At 42.2% G+C, this 27500-nt stretch overlaps 1 protein-coding gene across 10 annotated transcripts in view; it reads left to right on the top strand.

Moving 5' to 3' along the window:
- LOC118363218 (target of Nesh-SH3-like) overlaps positions 1-8306 on the top strand; it is a 30818-nt gene extending 22512 nt beyond the window's left edge. For 3 of the 10 annotated variants that reach the window (XM_052509886.1, XM_052509887.1, XM_052509888.1), the window contains 10 exons: positions 1407-1469; positions 1766-1888; positions 2025-2114; positions 2237-2446; positions 3729-3834; positions 4652-4731; positions 5644-5673; positions 6103-6261; positions 6372-6494; positions 6653-8306. In XM_052509886.1, the coding sequence (XP_052365846.1) occupies positions 1407-1469; positions 1766-1888; positions 2025-2114; positions 2237-2446; positions 3729-3834; positions 4652-4731; positions 5644-5673; positions 6103-6261; positions 6372-6494; positions 6653-6768 (1100 nt within the window). In that variant the 3' untranslated portion in view covers positions 6769-8306. The remainder of the gene's footprint in view (positions 1-1406; positions 1470-1765; positions 1889-2024; positions 2115-2236; positions 2447-3728; positions 3835-4651; positions 4732-5643; positions 5674-6102; positions 6262-6371; positions 6495-6652) is intronic. The other 7 variants (XM_052509890.1, XM_052509889.1, XM_052509891.1 and 4 more) reach the window with 4 other exon arrangements.
- Positions 8307-27500: the final 19194 nt, after the last annotated feature.

Raw genomic sequence — 27500 nt, forward strand, 5'->3', positions numbered from 1 at the left:
ACTTAAGAAGAACAATAATCTTCACAGGCTAGTGCATCACTGTGGAGGTGCCAGTGTTTAGAGTACCCATCATGCAATCAGGAGAGCATGGCATCAGCTTTTCATCAGCTACAGGAATTCAATGTTTGCATTTGGTTACAGATTTGTGTTTGTATGAACTAGACTTAGTGGACTAATATTTTTGCATGAGTAGACTGGTCACAGTGCAAAGGCAGAAAAAGTCAGCAGTCAATAATGATTGTGTTTGGTGGCTTGTCACTTGATCATGCAGTCCCCTATGATCAAGGTTCACTGCATGTTCTGTACCCTGTGAAACATTTGTAATCTTGATCTATGCTGGTTCCATGTGGCTAGAAAAATGCTATGTTTTAAGATTACATAGAACACTGTCATTGCAGAGAAATATCTATTCTTACACCGATTTCAGTAGAGTCACAGTTTTATAAATGTATAACATATGCTGTCCTGAATGACAGCATAAAAAAGTTCGGGAAAGCTTTTCTTTTTAAGTAGAACCATGTTTTCTAGAAACTGTAGAGTTGGATAAAGCAGTGCTAACTGCAAACTGGCAGTATTTCAAACATGGATATTTTACATGTAATTGATGGAAAGTAATGGACCCATATTGTTTTATATTACCAGCTAAAATGTTTCAGAGCTACACCAGCTTTTATGTACTGGGGCTTTGCATTTAGCATATTTTCTTAGGGATTAGGAACAATTCCTTGATTGTGAAGAGTTTGGCCTCAGTGCAACAGAGCACTAATTGGCAACAGGTTAAGCATTTCGTTCTGGGTAACTTTCAGAACATGTGTAAAACCTCAAGGAATTACAAAGGATTGTTCATGTTTTAAGGTTCATTGGGCGCAGGGTATGAGGTTTTACCATTCATTTATTTATACAGTCCATATAGAGTTCCTTCCAATAATGTTCCACAGCTCATGGTCATCAGTATGATGTGCTATCTATAACCTAAAAGGGTTATTCTGCTGTCCTCCATAGGAGAACCCTTTTGGTTCCAGGTGTAACCCTATTAGGTTCCATGTAGAAGCCTTTACACAAAGAGTTCTACCTGGATTCAAAAAGTGTTCTCCTATGGGGACAGCAGAAGAACCCTTTTTGGAAATCTTTTCTCTAACAGTGTATGACAGATGGTGCATGTCAGATACGTGATGAAATCCTGATGTAGGATTTTCTCTAGATATTGCCGATTGTGTCAACAATGGTCAAGGAATTTGGGTTATTCTACAAGTGGCGGTGAAAGAGTGTTCCACTGTTTTTCATTTAAGATGATCTCTTCAAGGCAAATAATGCCATCAGAGAGACAAAGGAATGGTTCTCGCAGAAATTGTAATGTTTAGTGATTATGTGATTGACTGTTGTTTCCTTTGATTTCTATTTTTCAGGATCTCGTCCGTCCATTCCTGTCAACAAAAAGACCAACCTGGTTGGCAAACCTGGTGATATGAGTAAGGTTTAGTTGGTTGTAATAATAACACATAATTGAACATTGAGCAGTTTTCTATACATCATCCACTGCCTGAAATGGGGGTATACACACCAGTTCCCAAACTCCATTATAAACCAGCTGTTAGTGAAAGAGTATTTTGTCATCATGAAGTTTGTCATTTGGCTGAGCTTATGTTTACAACCTCGAAAGGCACCTTTCCTCTAAACAAATATAGAAATATTGAGAAAGCCAAGAAAAACAACAAACCTTTTTTTGTTGTAAACTCTGTGCGTTGCCAAACTCTGTTCTCTACAGACAAGCTGAATGTCTTGAAGCAAACAGACAAGGCCTCCATTTTGAAGAAGTTTCCATCAGTGACGACTAAACCTGTCAAGCAAGACCGCAGACACACAACAACGACTGCACCATCAGCCAACGGTATAACCGATCACAATTCAGAGCTAAATTATGTCCTAAGAAAACCTACATTATTGGTGCCCCATATGAGGACAATCCTTAAATGTGTTTTGTGGAGCTCTAAAGCATATCCTTGTCCTTTCTCATCCTCTCACAGACATCTGGTTTGAAACCTGGGAGAACTCCTCATTATTCAGCTCCCTACCAGCCTCTGACGTGGACGCATTGGGAAAGAAACGTTTCGTTGGTACGTAAAAAACCCTTCTTGTAACTATCATGTACTTCTATTGTCCCGGACAGAAAATTACTAAATGGTTGTTTTGAACCAGCAGTGCAGGGATCCTTTAAATGTGATCTCTCTTCCCTAAGCACCCCATGTAGTCTACAAGACGGACAAGAAACCAGACGAGCCTTGTTCCATCACCACCTCTCTCAGCTACTTCCCAGAGGAGGAGGGCGGGGAGACAAACGTGACAGCCCCGCCCAAGTCTCCGCCCTACAACCTCACCGTGGTAACGGTGGAGGGATGCCCCTCCTTCATCATTCTAGACTGGGAAAAGACAGACAACGACACCACAGGTGGGGAGAGTGGGACACTGTACCTGTCTATGTACTCCAACTACAATGCAAATGCATAGTAACATACACCACCGTTCAAAAGTTTGGGGAAATGTAGAAATGGAATTGTTTTTCAAAGAAAAGCACCCCCAAAAAGTCCATTAATAAAATAACATCAAATTGATCCGAAATACAGAGTACAATAGATATTGTTAATGTTATAAATGAGTATTGTAGCTGGAAATGGCAGATGTTTTTTGGGAATATCTAAATAGGCGTACAGAGGCCCATTATCAGCAACCATCACTCCTGTGTTCCAATGGCATGTTGTGTTATCTAATCCAAGTTTATCATTTTAAAAGGCTAATTGATCATTAGAAAACCCTTTTGCAATTATGTTAGCACAGCTGAAAACTGTTGTCCTGATAAATAAAGCAAGAGCAAGAGGACAAGTACATTAGAGTGTCTAGTTTGAGAAGGCCAGCATCCTGGAGTCGCCTCTTCACTGTTGACGTTGAGACTGGTGTTTTGCAGGCACTATTTAATGAAGCTGCCAGTTGAGGACTTCATTTCGTCTGTTTCTCAAACTAGACACTCTAATGTACTTGTCCTCTTGCTCAGTTGTGCACCGGGGCCTCCCACTCTCTTTCTATTCTGGTTAGCTCCAGTTTGCTCTGTTCCGTGAAGGGAGTAGTACACAGCATTGTATGAGATCTTCCGTTTCTTGGCCATTTCTCGCATGGAATAGCCTTAATTTCTCAGAACAAGAATAGACTGACGAGTTTCAGAAGAAAGTTCTTTGTTTCTGCCCATTTTGAGCCTGTAATCGAATCCAGAAATGCTGATGCACCAGATACTCAACTAGTCTAAAGAAGGCCAGTTTTATTGCTTCTTTAATCATTACAACAGTTTTCCGCTGTGCTAACATAATTGCAAAAGGGTTTTCTTATGATCAATTAGTTAATCTAAGTGTATCATTTTACAAGGCTAACACAACGTGCCATTGGAACACAGGAGTGACGGTTGCTGACAATGGGCCTCTGTATGCTTATGTAGATATTCTATTAAAAAATCTGCCATTTCCAGCTACAATAGTCATTTACAACATTTAACAATGTCTACACTGTATTTCTGATCAATTTGATGTTATTTTAATGGACAAAAAATAATCTTTGAAAAACATGGACATTTCTATGTGACCACAAACTTTTTAACGGTAGTGTACATTAGAAAGTGTGACTCTGAATATTGGGATACTTGGTAAATTCTTGAATTCAACAGTGATTTCCTGGTTGTTGTGTAGAATATGAGGTCATCTCCACAACGAAGGGACCAGATGGTACTCAGGTGTCCATCCTGACCACCAACCAGACTCACACTGCAGTAGAGAACCTCAACCCCGAGAGCAGGTATATAACATAACATCTTTGTGCCTGTGTTTCAGATTGATACAACACATTGTATTCTCTCGGTATGCTCTCTCTCAGTCCTCAGACGGTAGCTTTTTTCAGAGCTTTGAAAAAGTATGAAAATGCATGCACTCGCTACCGTAAGTCTGCTAAATAACTCAAATGTAAATGTTTGTAAAACTTATACTATCTGAAAGGCTTTCGTTCATGGAAATAATACAACATTTTAATTATTCATTGTATTATTACTACTTTTGTCAGAAGGATAAGCTAGCTAGCTATGTCTGGTTAAGATCAGGACCTGCACTTCTCTCTGGCGTAGTTGGAGAAGAAAGGTTCTTCACGTGTGGAGAGCAGAGGAGGGCCGCCACGCTCCCTAGGTTTTTAATGAAGCCTGAATATGGGACTATTTGACATTAAAGAAGTGATAGAATATGAACCAGGGCTTCCTGTGAGCTGAGCCTGCTGAGGCTGCTGGCACGTGGTGGACCAATCGCTGTGTCTGAACATCTCATATGGAGGAGACATTAGCGGGAGGGACTCTGGCTCTCTGGACTGCACTGTCGAGAGAAGAGATAAATAGGAGGCAATACTAGAGCCTTCCTCACTGTAACAACAAGGCCGAACAAGAATACACTACGTTTCCATCAAAATACTGTGTCCACTTTAAACGTTGTGAGGATTAGAGGAAAATCTGATTCTGTGGAAATGATTGCTTGCAATTGGAAATGGAGCGGAAATTGGAATCTGGAGCGAGTCGGTAGGATAATCGCTGTGAGACCTTCTGATAGTGACACTTCCTGCTCTTACCTCACAGCTACGAGTTCAAGGTGAAACCCAAGAACGAGCTTGGAGAGGGGCCACCCAGTGAGCCTGTGTCCTTCAACACTGAATCAGGTACAGTATGGGCCACGTTGTTTTCTAGGCCAGCACTAATATGCCTCATTAAACGACACTTGGTGATTGGTGATTGGTGATTGGTGATTGGTTGTTTCGTTGAATTGCTGACTTACATCATTACCTAATCAGGAGTCAGTTAAAGTTCAAGAGCCACATCTGGCCTTTTGCGTAGGCCATCTGTTGACAAGGTCAGGCATTTGGCGTTAAACAAACAAACAAGCATTCACTAAAATACGCACATACAAACGTACTAACGCACAGCCTCGTCAGCCAGCTCCAGTCATGTCTGGCGGTCCACCACTTACCGGTGTAGGGGTCTGTAATTAACTAGCTGTTGTTAACCTAATGATTTCAGCATGGCCCCTCCATTTCCATAACATTGGCTGCTGCCTCTCCATGTAAACTGCCTCCAACCCCAGGAGTGCTGTCGGCTGCCAGCTCTCCCTCATCCTGCATTGCAGCTCACAACACACTCAATCAAACTCACAAATACAACAGCTTATCATAAATGAATGGCTAGTAGGGAATCAGGTCATTTTTATGTTTCTGGGAGGACCTCACCGCTGGGCCTCATTGGCTCACAGAGGCTTACCCTCTATGTGAGAGATGATGAGGAGTTTGAAGGCAAATGATTTGTCCTGGAGTCTCCTGGAGTCCCACACTACCATATCAGACTGGCTCTTCAGTGCCAGAGTGGACTAAATTACTTTCCGTAGATTTTGTATGGCTTTCCTACAAGACGTGTGGTTTTGTGGTTTTTTATTTAGGAGAATCACCAACTTATTTCAAAATCATTTTGGGAACCATTTCTACAGTCTATTCTGAGAAGAAGACATTTGAAAGCACCTACTAACTCACATTTCTCTCTCTGCCTCTTTTTCTTCATCTCTCCATCCCTCCGTCCTGCAGCGGACCCACGTGTGAGTGAGAATGTCTCAGGTAAGCCCCTCAGTCTGTGGTCTGTCCTGAGCACCGGTCCCAGGTGACACATTCCACCAGGCTGAATGAATGGATGATCTAAGGAAGGTCTGGCCTGGCACAGTGAGAGTCTGTGGAGACTCAGGCCACCGTGCCCCAGTGCAGCAGTACACTGCTCTCCATCCAATATCTATGAGCTCACTTCTTCCACGCCCAACTCACAGCCAGACCAAACATTTACACAGCTAAATGAATGGAGACATTTTTATTTTCCATTTCATTTCATCAGTAGTAAAAGGCTGTGATACACTAAAAAAGACAACTCTGATTGGGAATGCAAATATACATTTGGGCTTCTACTCATCTCTATTTTCTTAATTATTATCTTTGTTTCATGATTCATGCCTTTGATATTCCACGTTCTAATATTTTGTTAACTATTTCCTGTAGGAAAAGATGCCATCTGGACCCAGTTCCCCTTCAAGACAGACTCATACTCGGAGTGCAATGGCAAGCAGTACGTAAAAAGGACCTGGTACCGCAAGTTTGTGGGGATCCAGCTCTGCAACTCCCTCCGATACAAGATATATCTGAGTGATTCTCTCAACGGTCAGTTCTGCTTCCGGCGCTCGGTGTCTATAGTACAGAACAGAACAGAACGGTAGATCAGTTTAAATTGCCATCCCATCCGACAACTTTTTCCCCTAATAACTTTACAGGTAAATTTTACAACATTGGGGACCAGACTGGCCATGGTGAGGACCACTGTCAGTTTGTAGACTCGTTCCTGGATGGGAGGACAGGAAACCAAGTCAGGGCTGACCAGCTGCCAGCAAGAGAAGGTACAAGCTACAGCACTGACACATCGATCTTTCAATTGTTGAAATGAGAACCTGTTGAGAATATGCTTAATATCCATGCCTGAAAACAACTACATTTTCACAATGTCTAAAACGACTCAAGGTTCAGCCCCTCACCTCATTTTGTCTGTTACATACAGGGTATTACAGGGCTATGAGACAAGAGCCGGTCAACTTTGGTCAGATAGGAGGGAACTCTCACGTCACCTACGTGTCATGGTATGAGTGTGGAACGGCCATTCCTGGCAAATGGTAGGACCCCCCCCCCAAAGCTGTCTGTGGAGAAGCCCGAAGGATATACAGTACATATCAAACCGTCTGGGAAGGTGACAGGAGGGGTCCTTCTACACATCCAATCAGTCTCTGGATGCTACATATCCCCATCCAGCCGCCTCCGAACCCCGGCCATGTAAAAACGTGTACAGGATCTCCATGTCAGGTTAATATAATGTCCATATGTAATAGCCTTATCTTATTTATCAAACATGACAAAAGGCAAAGGGATAAAAAGAACATAGTATGAGATAGATGGAGAAACTTCTAACTAACAGTGTGAGGTAACAAACATACAGTAGGTATCTTTTTTGTTTTAATAATGGGAAGCTGGCTCCCTGAAACTTATTTTGATAACGTGTATAATATTATTTATCAAAGTGTTTGATGCCATGTTCGAGTTCTAGGAAATGGGTTATAATGCAACGCTTTTGCTGTACAGTACGAGTTGTAGAGTTTCAGACAACCTGCCGGAATTTCATGGTTTCATTCAGTGACCGATTCATGGTGCAAGAATTGTCCCATAATTTGGTCAGTCTTAGGGCTCTATTCAATCCGTATCGCTGAAGCTCAGTGTTGCGGCGCGATTGAAATTTAAAGGCAATATTCCCGAGTTAGCGGAGACTGCATTCATGGTAAACGGTTCAATGGGAAATTACCTTCACGTTTCCATCACACAATCTGTATCGCTTCAGCGAAACAAATTGAATCCAGCCCTAGTTCATTATACACCTTCAGAGAAGATAATGCTGTAAATATTAACATGAAGTCCACTCTCACACATATCCACTAACCAGTGGAGGCTGCTGAGGGGAGGACGGCTCATAATAATGGCTGGAACGGAGTGAACGGAATGGCATTAAACATATGGAAACCATGTATTTGAAAACATTGCACTAATTCCCCTCCAGTCATTACCACGAGCCCGTCCTCCCCAATTAAAGTGCCACCAACCTCCTGTGCCAGTAGTTCATTGTATGAATGTTGACCGCGCAATGGCACATGGCGAACCTGCATCTTCCCCTCGCAGTCACCTAAAACCAAAAAGGAAAATAAGCACACACGCAGAGGACGTCTCGCACCAAACCAATATTTCTCCTTCATTAGCCCTGATATATGGGGTGGCTGTGCATGGGAGGTCTTTACATTTGTATTTTGCACAGCATAAATGTATTTATATGTATATGGAGAGAAAGTATTTTTTGCAACTAACTTTTTCAAAAGACACGTCCCTTAAAGCGAACGCTCATACTTCACAGTGTTCCACTGGCAACATTTTACATCCTCTGATACAACACGTTGTATATATATCATGTTGGAAAATAAGAGGGATGGATATCTTATCTTCTTAGTAGCCTTGATAAATGGTACAGAGAGGAGTCCTGTTGAATCATTTCTTAGTTTTGTACAAAAATACACTTTTGGCTCAATGCGCTTGCAGATCAGTGTTTTCATACTTATTTTTTATGGAAAATGTTTGTCATATGGAACTGTACTCTTGTTTTTAAACATACTTTCATTTCTGTATCTATTTTCAATAATAAAAACAGAAGTTCTGTTACTTTTTTATTTAAAAAATATGTCCTTGCCATTTTTCACTTTGGGTAACTAGAGTGATAGTGTTTTCCAGTTGAAGGAGCGTACAGGTGGAACTTGAAAAATAAACTGCCTTCCTTAACTGGGCTGCTCTGTTTCATCCATAGAATTTCTATTAGGTCTAAAAGAAAATGTAGTGGTTTTTATGGTCTGTCTATGTTGACATGAGATGTTGACCACCACTGAGCCGATCCCCTTACAGCTCATACATCCTGGTGTACTTTCCCCATGTCAGAGTAGAACCACATCGCCAATTAGAAAGATCAACAGACATCCATGGATTACCACGCTTTTCCAGAGAGAGCCCAACGAACGCCAAATTCAACACAGGGACATTCTTCCAAATCGCAGGGGCAAGGGGAAAAAAGGCTCTCATTGTCTGTATTAGCTTTCCAAGAGAAAGTTATAGTCTGGGCATAACAGCTCATGTCACATCAAGGTGGAGCGTTCCCTCAAATAGGACAGTAGTCTGATCCCAGGAACCTGACTGCATCTGCCACAGCTGACCTACATACACTTTTAGAAGTAGTCTTTCAAAGGAAGTTCAAGTTATGTCACTCTCATACAAAACCAACAGGCTAAATACTGCTAAAATAAACACTATACAAAACCGACAGGTTAAATACTGCTAAACTAACCACTTCATACAAAACCGACACGTTAAATACTGCTAAACTAACCACTTCATACAAAACCAACAGGCTAAATACTGCTAAACTAACCACTACATACAAAACCAAAAGGCTAAATACTGCTAAACTAACCACTACATACAAAACCAACAGGCTAAATACTGCTAAACTAACCACTTCATACAAAACCAACAGGCTAAATACTGCTAAACTAACCACTTCATACAAAACCAACAGGCTAAATACTGCTAAACTAACCACTTCATACAAAACCAAGGCACTGCTAAACTAACCACTACATACAAAACCAACAGGCTAAATACTGCTAAAAATACAAAACCAACAACTAAACTAACCACTTCATACAAAACCAACAGGCTAAATACTGCTACAAAACCAAAAGGCTAACCACTTCATACAAAACCAACAGGCTAAATACTGCTAAACTAACCACTTCATACAAAACCAACAGGCTAAATACTGCTAAACTAAAACATACAAAACCAGGGTAAATACTGCTAAACTAACCACTACATACAAAACCAACAGGCTAAATACTGCTAAACTAAACTACATACAAAACCAACAGGTTAAATACTGCTAAACTAACCACTATATACAAAACCAACAGGCTAAAACTGCTTAACCACTACATACAAAACCAACAGGCTAAATACTGCTAAACTAACCACTACATACAAAACCAACAGGCTAAATACTGCTAAACTAACCACTTCATACAAAACCAACAGGCTAAATACTGCTAAACTAACCACTACATACAAAACCAACAGGTTAAATACTGCTAAACTGCTACAAAAACTAACCACTTCATACAAAACCAACAGGCTAAAACTGCCAACACTTCATACAAAACCAACAGGCTAAATACTGCTGCTAAAATAACCAAAACTAACCACTTCATACAAAACCAACAGGCTAAATACTGCTAAACTAACCACTTCATACAAAACCAACAGGCTAAAACTAAACTAACCACTTCATACAAAGCCAACAGGCTAAATACTGCTAAACTAACCACTTCATACAAAACCAACAGGCTAAATACTACAAAACTAACCACTTCATACAAAACCAACAGGCTAAATACTGCTAAACTAACCACTTCATACAAAACCAACAGGCTAAATACTGCTAAACTAACCACTTCATACAAAACCAACAGGCTAAATATTGTACAAAACCGACAGGTTAAATACTGCTAAACTACCCACTTCATACAAAACTGACAGGTTAAATACTGCTAAACTACCCACTTCATACAAAACCAACTGGCTAAATACTACAAAACTAACCAATTTATACAAAACCAACAGGCTAAATACTGCTAAACCAACCACTACATACAAAACCAACAGGCTAAATACTGCTAAACTAACCACTTCATACATTTACATTACATTTAAGTCATTTAGCAGACACTCTTATCCAGAGCGACTTACAAATTGGTGCATACACCTTATGACATCCAGTGGAACAGCCACTTTACAATAGTGCATCTAAATCTTTTAGGGGGGTGAGAAGGATTACTTACCCTATCCTAGGTATTCCTTGAAGAGGTGGGGTTTCAGGTGTCTCCGGAAGGTGGTGATTGACTCCGCTGTCCTGGCGTCGTGAGGGAGTTTGTTCCACCATTGGGGAGCCAGAGCAGCGAACAGTTTTGACTGGGCTGAGCGGGAACTGTACTTCCTCAGTGGTAGGGAGGCGAGCAGGCCAGAGGTGGATGAACGCAGTGCCCTTGTTTGGGTGTAGGGCCTGATCAGAGCCTGGAGGTACTGAGGTGCCGTTCCCCTCACAGCTCCGTAGGCAAGCACCATGGTCTTGTAGCGGATGCGAGCTTCAACTGGAAGCCAGTGGAGAGAGCGGAGGAGCGGGGTGACGTGAGAGAACTTGGGAAGGTTGATACAAAACCAACAGGCGAAATACTGCTAAACTAACCACTTCATACCACTTCATACAAAACCAACAGGCTAAATACTACAAAACTAACCAATTTATACAAAACCAACAGGCTAAATACTACAAAACTAACCAATTACATACAAAACCAACAGGCAAAATACTACAAAACAATTTATACAAAACCAACAGGCTAAATACTACAAAACTAACCAATTTATACAAAACCAACAGGCTAAATACTACAAAACTAACCAATTTATACAAAACCAACAGGCTAAATACTACAAAACGAACAAATTTATACAAAACCAACAGGCTAAATACTACAACACTAACCAATTTATACAAAACCAACAGGCTAAATACTGCTCAACTAACCACTTCACCCTTGCTGCTTTAGTAATAATAACTCTGCTCTGCATTAAGAAGGATGGACCAGTCTGTGCAGGCAATGAGACATTACCAGCTGAACAAGATTTGCAGAATGATAAAGATAAGCTTCAGCTAACCAGTGCCATCAGGGACACTGCCAGGCAATGGTGCCAAGCTGATCCATGGGGAACAACTTAGCGGTATGAGTTACAGAATGGGAATGTTATACAGATATAGGATCTTCATTTGAGACAGTTTGCTACAGCAGGAAAATAATCCTGCAGCAACAGGACATGTGATTTGTTATGTGGATTATAATTCATGGGAATTTTTGTAGTTGTTGATCATTTTTTTTGTAAGTGAAAATCAAATCTGAAATTTCAAAGTGGATATTGCAAACTTCAAAAGCCTTTTAAAACCACAAATACACTACAAATAGCTCACAGTACATTTGAAAAGTATTCAGACCCCTTGACTTTGATCCACATTTTGTTATGTTACAGCCTTATTCTAAAATGTATTAAATTGTGTTTTTTCGTCATTAATCTACAGATACAATACCCCATAATTTTGCTGAGAAAAAAAAAATAAAAAAAAATGAAATATCACATTTACATAAGTATTCAGCCCCTTTACTCAGTACTTTGTTGAAGCACCTTTGGCAGCGATAACAGCCTCAAGTCTTCTTGGGTATGACGTTACAAGCTTGGCACACCTGTATTTTGGGAGTTTATCTGAATCTTCTCTGCAGATCCTCTTATGCTCTGTCAGGTTGAATGAGGAGCATTGCTGCACAGCTATTTTCAGGTTAGATCGGGTTCAAGTCTGAGCGCAGGCTTGGCCACTCAAGGACATTCAGAGACTTGCCCTGAAATCACTCCTGGGTTGTCTTGGCTGTGTGCTTAGTGTCGTTGTCCTGTTGGAAGGTGAACCTTTGCTCCAGTCTGAGGTCCTGAGTGCTCTGAGGCAGGTTTTCATCAAGAATCTCTCTGTACTTTGCTCTGTTTATTTCCCCCTCAATTCTGACTAGTCTCCCAGTCCCTACCACTGAAAAACAACCCCACAGCGTGATGCTGCCACCACCATGCTTCACATTGGTGCCAGGTTTCTGCCAGATGTGACGCTTGGCATTCAGGCCAAAGAATTCAATCTTGGTTCCATCAGACCAGATAATCTTGTTTCTCATGGTCTGAGTCCTTTAGGTGTCCAAGCAGGCCGTCATGTGCCTTTTATTGAGGAGTGGCTTCCATCTGGCCACTCTACCATAAAGGCCTGATTGGTGGAGTGCTGCAGAGATGGTTGTCCTTCTGGAAGGTTCTCTCATCTTCACAGAGGAACTCTGGAGCTCTGCCAGAGTGACCATCGGGTTCTTGGTCACCTCCCTGACTAAGGCCCTTCTCCCCGATTGCTCAGTTTGGCGGGGTGGCCAGTTCTTGGTGGTTCCAAACTTCTTTCATTTAAGAATGATTGGAGGCCACTGTGTTCTTGGGGAACTTCAATGCTGCAGACATTTTTTGGTACTCTTCCCCAGATCTATACCTGGACACAATCCTGTCTCGGAGCTCTCTGACAATTCCTTTGACCTCATGGCTTGGTTTTAGCTGTGACATGCACTGTCAGCTGTTGGACCTTATATAGACAGGTGTGTGCCTTTCCAAATCATGTCCAATCAATTGAATTTACCACAGGTGGACTCCAATCAAGTTGAAGAAACATCACAAGAATGATCAATGGAAACCAGATGCACCTGAGCTCAATTTCGAGTCTCATAGCAGGGTCTGAATACCTATGTAAATATGGTATTTCAAAAAAAAAAAAAACAGTTTTCACTTTGTCATTATGGGGTATTGTTTGTAGATTGATTATGATTTTTTAAAAATGTAATACATTTTAGAATAAGGCTGTAACTTAACAATGTGTAAAAGGTCAAGGGGTATGAATACTTTTTCGAATGCATTGTAACAGTACATAGAGGCTTCTGTCCAAGCATGCTGGCTAGACAGACTACATGCAACAATGTCAGCAGAGAGTATAGTGTAAGTGGCCATGTCTCACTACACAACTACACCGCCCACCCACGCCGCTGTACACAAGGGAACCACAAATCGCACGCAGCTGTTTCAACAGCAGGGCATTCACTGTATATAGGAACAGTTTCACAGTATGGCCTTTATAGCTCGCTGATTTCTCATGTTAACAGGGGTAGAACTGCAGGGCTTGGCTGTTAATCAAATATACTGTACTAATTAATGATCACAAGCAGAATTCAGCCTCAACAGTTGATAAATAAGCTCTGTGAGGCCAAAATGCCAATGGTGGAATCATTATGCAGGGACATTACATCATTGGGTGGCGATTCCTCATAATTTCAGGCATTAGACAATGCATGTGTTAAAAAAACTGTAGGGATTCTGTTTAGTTTAGGAGTTAGACTTAAGGTTAAGACGGAAGGTATAGGGGCAAGTCATTTGGGGTTGAATCCTAACTAATATATTGATAAAGCCTCTTTCACACAACATTGTGAAGCCCAAAGTGTATACAGAGACAGAAATATAGGAGCATGTCAAAACAACTGAGTGTCATAGGAAAACAACAGAGCCCGTTAACAGATGTCTGTATGTGTTGTACTGAAATCAGTTCTCAAATCATGGAAATGTGCACCAGACACCAGTCCACAGATCTCCATTCAACGGTCAGTCAACCACTGTCTGACGCTGCTATCAAACAAATGTCTCGAACCGAAAAACCAAGAAAATTGAAAGTTCCATGTCCCATTTATATTTGAATTGTATTGAATTGAGTTCCATGTGTCAGGTGTAAAACACGGTGGCTAGGAAAAACCCGTAACAAAAACCGGGTACATGGAGATAAGGATTATAAAAACTAAATGTTATTTATTAACTAAAGTAAACTAAATACAATTAGCAATTGTGAGGGCTCAGTAATCAGTAGTGTAAGTAAGTGGTTGCCTGCATAAATGTGATAATGAGTGGCATGTGTGAAAGGTGCCAACGCAAACAAACAAAAAAGAGCCACAAAAATGCCACAACCAAAATCAATCAGTATCTGCATGGAGAGAGTCTCCTCAATGAATGGGGAAGAGGTGCATTTATCCTGGGACACAACTGAGCCCAGGTGTGTCCCATTTCGCTGACGACCCTCCCGGCTCCACCCACTGACATCCTATTAAGGAAAACAAGAGCAAAGAGGAAGAATTCGGCAGACAGAGTGGGAGGGTCGTCACAATGTCTATGCGATATGCCAACTCACAAGCCCTAGTATGTAATGTATACAGTCAGTATTGATGAGCCATAGGCAGCAAGCTTTCACTATGATGAAACATGAGCACAGGAGAAGAATGTGTCTGCAGTCTCAGAATGAATCAGCATTATAAACACACATACACAACACAAAGCATAAAAACATGCAAAGCTAATCCATCTGTGGTCTGACTAGACACAATGGAATGACTGTCATTTTTGTGCTCAGATCTCTGTCAAACCTAACAGAGGAAAGGATCGGGGACCACATGAAAAGTCACTCAACAGCCTTGGGAAAGTATTTTCATGTGATTATTGGTAGCCTAGTGGTTAGAGTGTTGGGCCAGTAACCGACAGGTTGCTAGATTGAATCCCTGAGCTAACAAGGTAAAAATCTGTCGTTCTGCCCCTGAACAAGGCAGTTAACCCACTGTTCCTAGGCTGTCATTGTAAATAAGAATGTGTTCTTAACTGACTTGCCTAGTTAAATAAAGGTTAAATGAAAGAAGAAATGTGTCTGTGAGAAAATAAATGAGCTAATCAATGACTTGGACTTGAATGGGATCTGACTGTCAGTAACCAGGAAGTGTTCAGCACTCTGTGAACAGCACATGCTGGTACTGTAACCAATCCTCAAGTTTTCAGGGGATGTTATAAAAGTCCACTTCCTGGTTACTGACAGTGAGTACATGTCCCTGGGGAGTTTAGACAGCAGGCCTCTGGGAGGGTCTGTTCTGCAGCCAGCTGGAAACGTTCAGTTTCTTTCTCTAGGGGCGCATCCAAGATGGCACCCTATTCACTATATAGGCCTAGCGCACTACTTTTGGCCAGGGTCCATAGGTGGTTCGACCAGGGCCCATAGGTAGTGTACTATATAGGGAGTAGGGTGTCATTTCAGATGCAACAGTAGTGTGTTCTGCAGCCAGCTGGAAGTCTCTCTCTCTCTCTCTCTGAGAAGGCATGTGTCTACTGGGGTCCTCATCACATCCACATCCAGCTGTATCCCCATCACATCTCTAGAGCAGGGTTTCTAAACTATGGGTCGGGATTGAAGCAGGCCCTGGGCATGTGAGAGGTGGGTCACAAGTTATGATAATACATCTATAATCACATACTATTTCTTCTTCATTTGGGTCTCGAACTGAAAAAGTTGAAGAACCCCTGCTGTAGAGGACTGCTGGCAAAAATACCATTTGATTGAAGCTGACTTTAGGGGCTTCTCTTCTCTGTGATTTGTCTCAGTAGCAATCACTGTGACTATTGGGAAATAAAACAGGGATAGTGCAGGGTTAAACTCAGTACTGACTGTCGTACTCCTCACCCCAGTCACTCCAGCCACAAAGTACATTGTGTGAAGGAGGTTCTGATAGTAAGTAAACATTTTGGGACAATGCTCTTGTCTAGCAATTAAACAGCATGGATGACATTTACAGAGGAGTTGTGAAGAATGACCTTTCCCTTTCAAGGACATACATAGCAGAATACACTGAAATGATGAAAAAAGAGAGCTGTCCAGGCACTCAGTATTCAGTCAACCGAAAACACATGTTGAATGTGTTTGCTTTCTGTTGTCAACCCCTCAATGCAAAGGTGAGACGCTTTGTACCAGATGTATAAAAGCATATCCCCAGTGTCCCCCTATAATCACTACCAACATGGGTAGTGTTAAAACAAAAGCACTCCTAAAATGAAAAGACATAAAACTGTTTTACTAGCATTACAAATACGGGTTAAAGCTTGTGTGGTCCATTTTCTGTTTTTCTGTTATGAGCTATAAAGCTTCACGTCAGTACTAAATAGACAAAGGCCCCATAACCAACCTGAATCACAGAGAAACATGTTAGCACAGTCCTGCAGTGGACAGAAGAGGGCTGTGAAAACAATCACAACACTAATCCCTATGCAGGGATCTCATGCTTGTATGAGGTAGTCATCACAGAGCAATACCACATTAATCTCCCTGCCCCTCTTCACTGTCATCCACCTTCCCTGAGCCAAGCACCCTTCATCCTCCGCTCTCCTTCCATCCTCCTTCCATCTCTCCATTCATCCCTCAAAAAAATATTTTTCCTTATACAGGGAATCCCTGCCCAGATAGGATTAGGGAATTTCCCCTGGACCACAACTCATCTATCAAGGAAGCCCTTGAGAGAAACATGACAGGGAGAAAGAAAAGCGGAGGGTTGAGAGTCCTAATCTGACGCAGTGTTTTCCTACTACACACTCCATTCCCCTCAGCTGGGATGCTCTCACACACGCGTACATACACACGCACGCACGCACGCACGCACGCACACACACACACACACACACACACACACACACACACACACACACACACACACACACACACACACACACACACACACACACACACACACGGTTTTCTACAAACAAGCCAGCCTGTGAAGTTCAGAGAACAAAAGCTCAGGCGTCTTAATGGAGAATTGATGTTGAAAAAATGTGGGACATTCCAACTGTACTGACTAATGACCACAAGTTTATAGTCCTGAACCTCTTTAATGACCACCATTAATTAATTAGAAAGTGTGAGGAAAACAGAGGAGAGGGCTAAAACGACAGGGAATCGATGGGGAGAGAGCAAACACCATTGTAAATAGAACTCATATTCATGTTTATTTATTTTCCATTTTGTACTTTAACTATTTGCACATCGTTACAACACTGTAAATCGACATAATGACATTTGAAATGTCTCTATTCTTTTGGAACTTGTGTGAGTGTAATATTTACTGTTCACTTCTATTGTTTATTTCACTTTTGTTTATCCATTTCACTTGATTTGGCAATGTCAACGCATGTTTCCCATGACAATAAAGCCCATTGAATTGAACTGAGGAGAAAAAAGACAGAGAAACAGAAAGTGAGAGAAACAGAAAAAGAGAGAGAAACAGAGATACAGAGAGAGAGGAAGAGATACAGAGAGAGAGTGAGAGAGAGCAAGAGAGAAAGAAAGACAGAGAGACAGAGCAACAAGGGACATTTCTAGAGAAAGTGAGAGAAGAGGGTGTTGCTGAGACAGACTCGCACAGAGAAGCCATAGTCTCCATGATGATAAATGAGAGAGTGTGTTATTATAGGTGGGCAGAGCATTACTACATCATAGAGAGTGTGTTATGCCAGAGGTTGGCAGAGCATTACTACAACACAGAGAGTGTGTTATGCCAGAGGTGGGCAGAGCATTACTACATCACAGAGAGTGTGTTATGCCAGAGGTTGGCAGAGCATTACTATATCACAGAGAGTGTGTTATGCCAGAGGTTGGCAGAGCATTACTACATCACAGAGAGTGTGTTATGCCAGAGGTGGTCAGAGCATTACTACATCACAGAGTTATGCCAGAGTGTGTTATGCCAGAGGTTGGCAGAGCATTACTACATCACAGAGAGTGTGTTATGCCAGAGGTTGGCAGAGCATTACTACATCACAGAGAGTGTGTTATGCCAGAGGTTGGCAGAGCATTACTACATCACAGAGAGTGTGTTATGCCAGAGGTTGGCAGAGCATTACTACATCACAGAGAGTGTGTTATGCCAGAGGTTGGCAGAGCATTACTACATCACAGAGAGTGTGAGCAAATTCCAGACAACATGGAAACTTTTGGGCAACCAGGATTTTGCCATTTTAAGCTCCGAATGCGCACATCAAATCACGGGCATGTCAAAGTAGGGCATAAACCTAAAAATAAAAACACAGTAAAACAATGAGCAAAAGCAGTAGAAACGTTTTATTTACCATCAAAAATAAATGGTCTTTCCATGCTTTGAGCGACTGTGGATGCATGCAATGGTTTTCCTGACTGAGTGAGGCTCTGTTCTCATTTTCTCACGGGGAGTTGAGTTGACTCATATTATGGGTCTAAATAGAGAGCCAAAGTGGATTATGGGTGTTTGGCGATCGTGTTACAGTGGCTGAAGTTCAGACTAACATTCTGTTACAGTGCCATTTGGGACGTAGCCTAAATCCTCTTGAACCTACCCATAAGGCCATGGTTAGTTACTAGCAGAAAGTAGCGATAAAGTGGTGACACTGCTGTCTCAACATCACTGATATAATGAGTTTAGGGTTATTGGGCATCTGATATGAGGAGGTTATGGTTGATTGGGGATCTGTATAATGAGGTTAGGGTTGGTTGGGTGTTCTGATACAATGACCAAAGGTTAGGGCTAGTTGGGGATTGGGCATCAGAAGCAGATGGAAAGTAAAAACGACATAATGTAAATACGGTTCTGCCGGGGAGTATCCATTGCAACTAAAACCAAATGCATTAGACTCAAGTGTCAAAACACAACAACCACTGGGCTGTTTCATCCAATGACATACCTAACCTCTTTGAGAGACTCTGAAGGCACCATGACCATGCCAACAACCGGGCGGTTGAGAACAAAAACCTGTAAGTGTGGTTGGCGCACCTCAACGTGACACATGTCAAAGGACTCGTAGCCTTGATCTCTGAGTACCTGTAAGGGATCCTGTGTGTGTGTGTGTGTGTGTGTGTGTGTGTGTGTGTGTGTGTGTGTGTGTGTGTGTGTGTGTGTGTGTGTGTGTGTGTGTGTGTGTGTGTGTGTGTGTGTGTGTGTGTGTGTGTGTGTGTGTGTGTGTGTGTGTGTGTGTGTGTGTGTGTCTACTACTCCGTGGCCTGTTACCCATCAACTCTGTTACATAACTCAAGACAGGAGTCCAGTCTCTCCCAGTCACTTTTGTCAAGGCTCATTGCAATAAGAAGTTCATGTCTTTTCAACAGAAGGATGATAGAGGAGCAATGACAAGGGGAGCTTTTCCTTCAATCACTCCTATTATCCAGACACTATCTACCCATATTAGGTGACTGTACATTCTCCAGCTGTTGATTGAGTTGTGACAAGAGGCTTTGACAGTACTGAGGTCAGACGGAGACATTCCAGAATACATTCCTTGGGTAGTAATCTGCATGGCCTTGTCAGTGAATGAGCTTGACCTCATTTATTACTGTAAACCCCATAGCATTCAAAACACCTGTTCGCCAAACGTCTCCATTGAAGATAACTCATTTCTTTTGAAAACATACATTCGCAAATTTGCCACAGCTGTCATGAATGGATTCATTTCTTTCATTCATTCTCTTCTCTTCCTCCAAAAATACATGTAAAAACTATTAAATACAGTCTGAAACAATTCATTATTTTGTTCCTGGGAGGAATTTCCTGATTGACTCTAGCAACTCTTTCTTCATCCGGTTTTGATCAGAACCTCTCTTCACCTTTAATTTATTTTTCAGAGTTAATCTTACAAAGCTGGCTTAAAAAAATAATATATATAGAAACATGCTTCTCCACCTGTCCTCCATCCTACAGTAGGTTTGATTCTCAGAAGAATCAAACCTCTCAACAACTCTGAAAAGTCACTGAGCTGCTTAAAGTTTGAACCTGTACAATTGTTCCAAAGGGTTATTCGGCTGTTCTCATAGGATATCCCTTTTTGGTTTTAGGTAGAACCCTTTTTGGTTTCAGGTATAACCATTTTGGGTTCCATGTAGAACCCTCTGTGCAAAGGGTTCTACATGGAACCAAAAGCGTTCCACCTGGAACGAAAAATTGTTATTTAAATGGTTTCCTATGGGAACAGCCAAATAAGCTTTTGGGTTCTAGATAGCACCTTTTTCAAAGAGTGTACAAGAGTTGGGTCCAATCATGTTCATATGATGTATTCCCTTAGTAGATATTTTTTACTGTGAGAAACATCTAAACCAGTGTTCACCAACCCTGTTCTTAGAGAGCTACCCTCCAGTTGGTAATCACTTCAAACCCAGTTGTAACTAACTTGATGCAGCTGATCAACCAGCTAATTATTAGAATGAGGTGAGCTAGGTAAGGTTGGAGTGAAAACCTACAGGACAGTAGCCCTCCAGGAACATGGTTGGAGAGCCCTGAGCCAAACCATTTAACCTGTAGACTCTAGCGGATGGACTCCAACTGATCCGCCAGCAGCCGCTGACTAATAGCTGATAAATCAGCCGTGCTGTTTAATATGACACTAGAAGAAAAAAAGACAAGGGAAGCAGCACATCCCAGAATGTATTTATTTACATTACATGCTCTAGTAGTGCATGGTCTATCAGTCACCTTATGGAGATCTGAATAGCATACCATCCCTGTGTTCTTTTTTTTTTTAGGGAGGGGAGAACGTGTTGCTACTCTGCCTGCGCACCATCTGTGCTCTCGTGGAGATTTTCCTTGGAGTTTCAAACAAAAGAAATAACTAAACTAACGGAGCTTCCAAAAGACATCAGTTAATCAACGCTGGACCCAGATCTTCCAGCCCCAGAGACGCTCTGTGCCTGCGCTGCCTGGGGTGGACCGCCAACTCACTGTCATGTCCAGGACTTGATTGTTCAAACAGACGAAAAGATCGAGGTCGGACAAAATCGTCCAAATATCTGATTGTTTCTACAGAAATGAGAGAGGGGAGGAGGCTCTGCACCGTGCCAGTGGAGAGGCTGGCTGTCAGGAACGAGGGGGATGAATTCCCAGAAGAATGATTATAATCTGAAACGTTTGGCAGAGCCAGAGGACGCTAGATTTATGTTTGAAATTACGATTGGACATCCACACAGAGAGTGGGAATGGTTTGTAGAATATTTTGTCTGGTGTAGGTTCCACAGAGGTTGGTAGCACCTTAATTGTGGAGGTCGGGCTCATGGTAATGACTGGAGCGGATTCAGTGGAATGGTATCAACAAATCCAACGCATGGTTTCCAGGTGTTTGACACCATTCCATGAGCTCCGTTCCAGACATTATTATGATCAGTTCTCCCCTCAGCAGCCTCCACTGGTAGATTTCACTGCAGCATGCAATCCAGCGCGTCTCTCGTTCCACAAACAATCCCTGCTTGTCCTTATTACCCATTTCTGAGAACTGGTATTTATTGAGGTCTATTTAAAGAGTTTACTTCAAAACGCTATATCCACCAATTTTTCAAATTGGTGTTTTTTTCATCATAAATGAATGGTTATAGGTATCTTCATGTGCATCTTCAAATGGCACGCTATTCCTTACCCTTCACCCCCACTGTGACCGTAGTGTCAATGGCTATTCCTTACCCTTCAGCTCCACTATCAGCTTGTTGGTGTCAATGGCTATTCCCTACCCTTCAGCTCCGCTATCAGCTTGGTGTCAATGGCTATTCCTTACCCTTCAGCTCCGCTATCAGCTTGGTGTCAATGGCTATTCCTTACCCTTCAGCTCCGCTATCAGCTTGGTGTCAATGGCTATTCCCTACCCTTCAGCTCCGCTATCAGCTTGGTGTCAATGGCTATTCCTTACCCTTCAGCTCTGCTATCAGCTTTGTGTCAATGGCTATTTCTTACCCTTCAGCTTCACTATCAGCTTTGTGTCAATGGCTATTCCTTACCCTTCAGCTCTGCTATCAGCTTTGTGTCAATGGCTATTCCTTACCCTTCAGCTCCACTATCAGCTTGGTGTCAATATGACATTCTATCTGCTACACAGAGCTCATTGTTTGAGAGTGGAGAGCAACAGAGAACCGAGGGGAATGGCATCTTTATTCTATTTCCCTATTATATTGTACCATATTCATCAATTATGCGTAAGTACAATAGTTTTGGTCCAGTTTTTGCAAGTACTCAAATTTTTTGCTAGTGCTTGTGCTAAATGATCCTCTAATTACACACGTTTCTTTTGTTCACATTATGAACATAGTCAATGTAGCTAGCTAGAGTTTCTGCTAGCTAGAAGCTTCTTGACTTCATACTGTAAGGACCGACGGAGATGAGAAGCAGGTACGGAGGTCAACATTTAATCAGGAAACAGACAAAGACCAAGACAAGAACAAAGGTGTTTTGTCTGTTTCCTGATTAAATGCACACGGGTACAAAATGACAAACGACAATTAATGCTGTATTGATGTCACAAATGTATCATTCGTACAGTTTTTATTAAAAATATTCGTATTTTTCACACCCCGCAGCACTAGTTTTTCTCTGAGTGAGGCAGATATATCTAGTTTTGCAATAAAATGTGATTGTTCGTCTCTCTGAAATGAAACTACCTAGTGATAGTATTCAAAGAAATACATGTCTGTCATTTACCAACCCTATGCCATGATTAGATTGGGGAAAAAACACACCAATCTCTTACATCATTTATAAAGATTTAAAAAAGTGAATCTACCCATATTTTTGAAAATGGATATACTGTATAGCGTTTTGGAATGATACTTAATTTCTACATACAGGGAGATGCAGGATATGTGAGGTTGTAAATGTGCTGTGTTGATCATATCTGCTTGAATAAGAGTCATTATTAACATGGAAGGAGGATGATGTCAAAGATGGCAGGTTATGGTTCTAAGACAGACCGTGAGTTTAACAAAATACAAAGCATTTTAGAAACGTGAATTACTTAAAAAGGCCAACGGATGGGGTAGAAAGAGATAGTCAAATGAAAAAGCCCTGGAAGAACATATTGTATATTTGGCCTTTTATAAGCAGGGGCAAGGTTTCACTTAGGAGCATATTAGCCTGTCCTCCTGAGACCAGAATTGTTGACATCCAGAGCCATGACACACTGCACAACACAACACTGCAATCAATGCATGTTACTAATTATCAGCAAATAATGATTACTTATGAACTGTCTTGTCTTTACAACCCTTCAACATCGGGACGAGGTCATTCCCACATTCATATTTTTTTCTTTTACAGTAGTTAGTTATACTCCTGCCTGTAATAATCTGGCATAACGTTTTGCACTTAGCTGTGCTGATGACAACTGTGAATGATTTATCCGACTTTGGGAAAACGTGTGATTGCTAATGTCCGTTCACTCTTATTGCAGGCCCTAAACTTATCACTTTATGACCAGTCGAATGAGAACAGAATGTTTTCATATGTCCGTCTTCATCTGAATGGAAGAATTGTCTCTGAAATGGGGGGAAGCTAGGAATTATACTGTATGACATATTTCCATCACATCTTGGCTTAAATGAGAATGTACTCAGTACAGTACAAGAACTTGTAATTGCTCAAATGTTCCACATAGGGGCCAATATAATAATGGTAACCAGTGACGTTCACCCATGGCAAAGCTCAAAAAGCTTTTTGCAGGTTTTTTTAATGTCATCATCAAAGCGAAGCAGGGGGACACAATGGTGACATAACGAGATCCCCCGTTCATCTAGCATTATAAAAAACACAACATCAAATGTCAGTCAATTCTAAACCATATCAATAGCTGGCACCAAGGACTTACTAATAACAGACTCAAGTCATACTTTACCAGACAAAAGGCAACAAAAGTCTCCCAGTCAAACTATGTCCGTTTACAGTCCATACAACAGGCCCACAAAGTTTTAAATGCAGAGTACAATTAGTCACGTATCATCTGCTCTGGCACAGAAACCATACTGTAGAAACAGACTGTAAACAACATCACATTTCACAGCACTTGTGGTTATGGTTTAAGATCTGATGACTCTATACAGCTTGCCAGTTACAGCTACTCTGTGGCTGCAGCTGACCTTAAGGTCAGGCCTACTGTACGCTCCACGTGTGACAGACACGTCCCGCTTCCAGCTGACATGACACATTTGGCTGGCGGTGGCGACGTTGTGTCATTGTCACTCAGGAAACCTCTGGCTGGGGACAAATGACCTCGTCCACTAATAAAATACATCTGTAAGCGCCGACATCATGTCAAGACTGGAGCAAAAATAAATGGCGAAATCAAGAGTGAAATATCACTGGAGTCAGCGTGAGCTTTTTAAATCATCCCATGATTAGCAGCTGAAGACAGGCGGACAGTCTCTAACGGGTTAAGTTAATGTGTATGTAGGGTTGTTTTGGCTTCCACAAAAGCTACCTGTCACTATGGACGGATTTATGTTCAGTGCACCTAAGTTACGCAATGCATGATTTAAACAAAAGTTCTTAGTTACAATATGCGCAGATCTGAAGTTAGGACGCTAATGGAATTATGATCATCTTTGTAACGCAACCTGCTTTATCCACCTCCTAGTGGAAAGGTGTAGGAGTACCAATATCACATGGCAGACCTTGCCAGACCAATCCTCGCCAAAGTTCAGTTTAGAGCTCACGATCAATAAATCTCACCGCAGCCTAGAGCTGCAGGGCCAAACACCAGGGGGATCGATGTCTTCTGAACCTCTCCATTAGGAAATACTTGGATTTCTCTCCCTCTAAAATCAGTCATTCTCACAGTCATGGATCTGGGTCAGTTTCCTTCACCCCGTGGATAGCGTCTCCATTTCACCACCTCCTCTCTGTTTACCTGGCTGTTCATAACTGCTCTTACATAACCTGCACTTTAAGGTTATGAAAACATAACAGCAAAAAAGAAGGCAGAGAAGTGCGTCATACTGTAAGTTCCACGTTTACAGACCCGTCATCACACTAGGGGCTCTGGAACGGGAAGTGCCTCCTGCGCGGAGGAGAGCTGGGGTGTTTTCCACCTGAGGGGGACTGGGGTCTATTTTAAAAACACTAGTTTCCCACACGGCTCTGTAGATGAAAGGTCACGTTCTGACCATAGTTCTTTTGTGTTTTCTTTGTTTTAGGGTTGGTCAGGACGTGAGCTGAGTGGGCATTCTATGTTAGTCAGGTGTTAGTCATTGTCCCGGATTGGGAACCATATTTAGGTAGCCCGTTTTGTGTTGGGTTTTGTGGGTGGTTGTCTTTGTGTCTATGCACCAGATAGGACTGTTTCGGTTTTTCACTTTTGTTGTTTTGGTATTTTGTAGTGTTCACGTTTATGGTCTTTATTTTAAACATGTTGAACACTAACCACTCTGTGCTTTGGTCCGATCCTTCGTTCACAGAAGAAAACTGTTACACCTTCTGGAAACAGAAGATACTCTACAGCACATATGTCAGAGTCAAGGCCCGCGGGCCACATCCGGCCCGCGAGAAGGTTTTTACGGCCCCTGGGATGATCTTGATTTATTATTAGAACCGGCCCGCAGACCGCAGCAAGCCGGCAGCCCGCAGATCTTTTACACGCACCAATACTACATTTCCCACAATGCAACGGTGACGCACCGAGCAGTAGGCTGCTTCATTTCAATATTTATTGGCACAGCAGTTGTCAGCATCACAGTAAAATTAACTTTCAGATACCCATCAAAAATGGCAAAACGGAAGGTGGACACTGAGAACCGGGGTTTCAAACAAGGTGGGAGTCGGAGTATTTGTTCACGGAGGTAGCTGGAAAACCTGTGTGTCTTCTGTGTGGAGAAAGTGTGGCGGTACTGAAGAGTATAATCTGAGACGACATTATGAAACGAAACACGCGGACAAAAACAAGAATATGGACATGGAACAAAGGCTACAAAGGCAGAGGAATTAAAACGAGGCCTCAAATCTCGACAGGCTCTGTTCAAAAAAGCCAAATCACAAGGCCAGGCTGCTGTCAAGGCCAGTTTTATTTTGGCAGAAGAGATCACTAAATCAGCCCGGCCATTTACGGAGGGATTTCATCAAAAACTGCATGATTAAAGTTTGTGGTTGCCCAGAAAAAGGCAACTCTTTTTAAATGTGAGTCTGAGCAGAAACACCATTGCGAGAGAGTAGACCAGTTGTCCATCAATCTAAAAGAGCAGCTTGTGAAAAGGGAAAAGATTTCATTGCATATTCCTTGGCTGTGGATGAGAGCACCGACATTTTCTGACATTGCCCAGTTGTCAATTTTCATCCGCGGAGTGGACTCCAGCCTAAAGCGTGACAGAGGAGTTTTTGGCTTTACGTCCTATGCATGGCACAACTACGGGGCATGATTTGTATGAAGAGGTGTCCAAGATGTGTAAAATGAGATGGAGCTGCCTTGGGAAAAACTAGATGGGTTTGACAACCGACGGAGCACCTGCGATGTGTGGACACAGGACGGACTGGTGGCGGATACGGGAAAAGATGCAAGAGGAAACGCGACAGGTGAGCTGACAGCTTATCATGTATCATACACCAGGAAGCGTTGTGCGAGTAAAGCCTTGAAAATGGAGCATGTAATGAGCATCATCACGCGCACAGTTAACTTTATCAGAGCCAAAGGTTTGAATCTGCCAGTTCAAGGCATTTCTGACGGAGTTAGAAACGGAGCATGGTGATTTGCCTTATCACACAGAGGTGCGATGGCTAAGCCAGGAAGGTGCTTCAAAGATGTTTCGAGCTTCGTGAGGAGATTTGTCTGTTCTTGGACAGCAAGGGAAAGACACAACACAACTCCGAGACGAAATGTTTCTGTGTAAAATGGCTTTCTGTGTGACATTACGAGTCATCTGAATGCAATGAACTTGCAGCTGCAGGGTCGGGATCGTGTCATCTCTGATATGTACAGTACAGTGAAGGCATTTAAAACCAAACTGACTCTGTGGGAGACGCAGATGCGGAAAGAAAATTTGAGCCACTTTCCCAGCTGCCAGACCATGAAAGAGAAGCTCTCTACCAGTGCGTTCCCGAGCGCACAGTTGGCTGATAAAATAGGTATGCTTGCCGCTGACTTTCGACGCCCGATTTGCTGACTTTGAAGCACAAAAAGCAGGTTGGAACTGCTCGGTAACCCATTTGCTGTTGACGTGGAAAGCTCACCACCAAACCTCCAAATGGAGTTGATTGACCTCCAATGCAATGATGCACTGAGGGCAAAATATGCGGCAGTGGGTGCTGCGGAGTTCGCCCGTTTCCTCCCCGACACAATGCCCCAGCTGCGCATCCAGGCTGCTCAAACGTTGTCTATGTTTGGCAGCACATACCTGTGTGAACAACTGTTTTCTTTGATGAACTTGAACAAAACATCACACAGAAGTCGACTTACTGCTGAACACCTCCACTCAATTCTGAGGATTTCCTCAGCTCAGAGCCTTACTCCCGAACATTGATGAACTTGTGGAAAAGATGGGACAC

The sequence above is a fragment of the Oncorhynchus keta genome, unplaced genomic scaffold (genome assembly GCF_023373465.1).
Source record: "Oncorhynchus keta strain PuntledgeMale-10-30-2019 unplaced genomic scaffold, Oket_V2 Un_contig_5054_pilon_pilon, whole genome shotgun sequence".
NCBI classification, from domain to species: domain Eukaryota; kingdom Metazoa; phylum Chordata; class Actinopteri; order Salmoniformes; family Salmonidae; genus Oncorhynchus; species Oncorhynchus keta.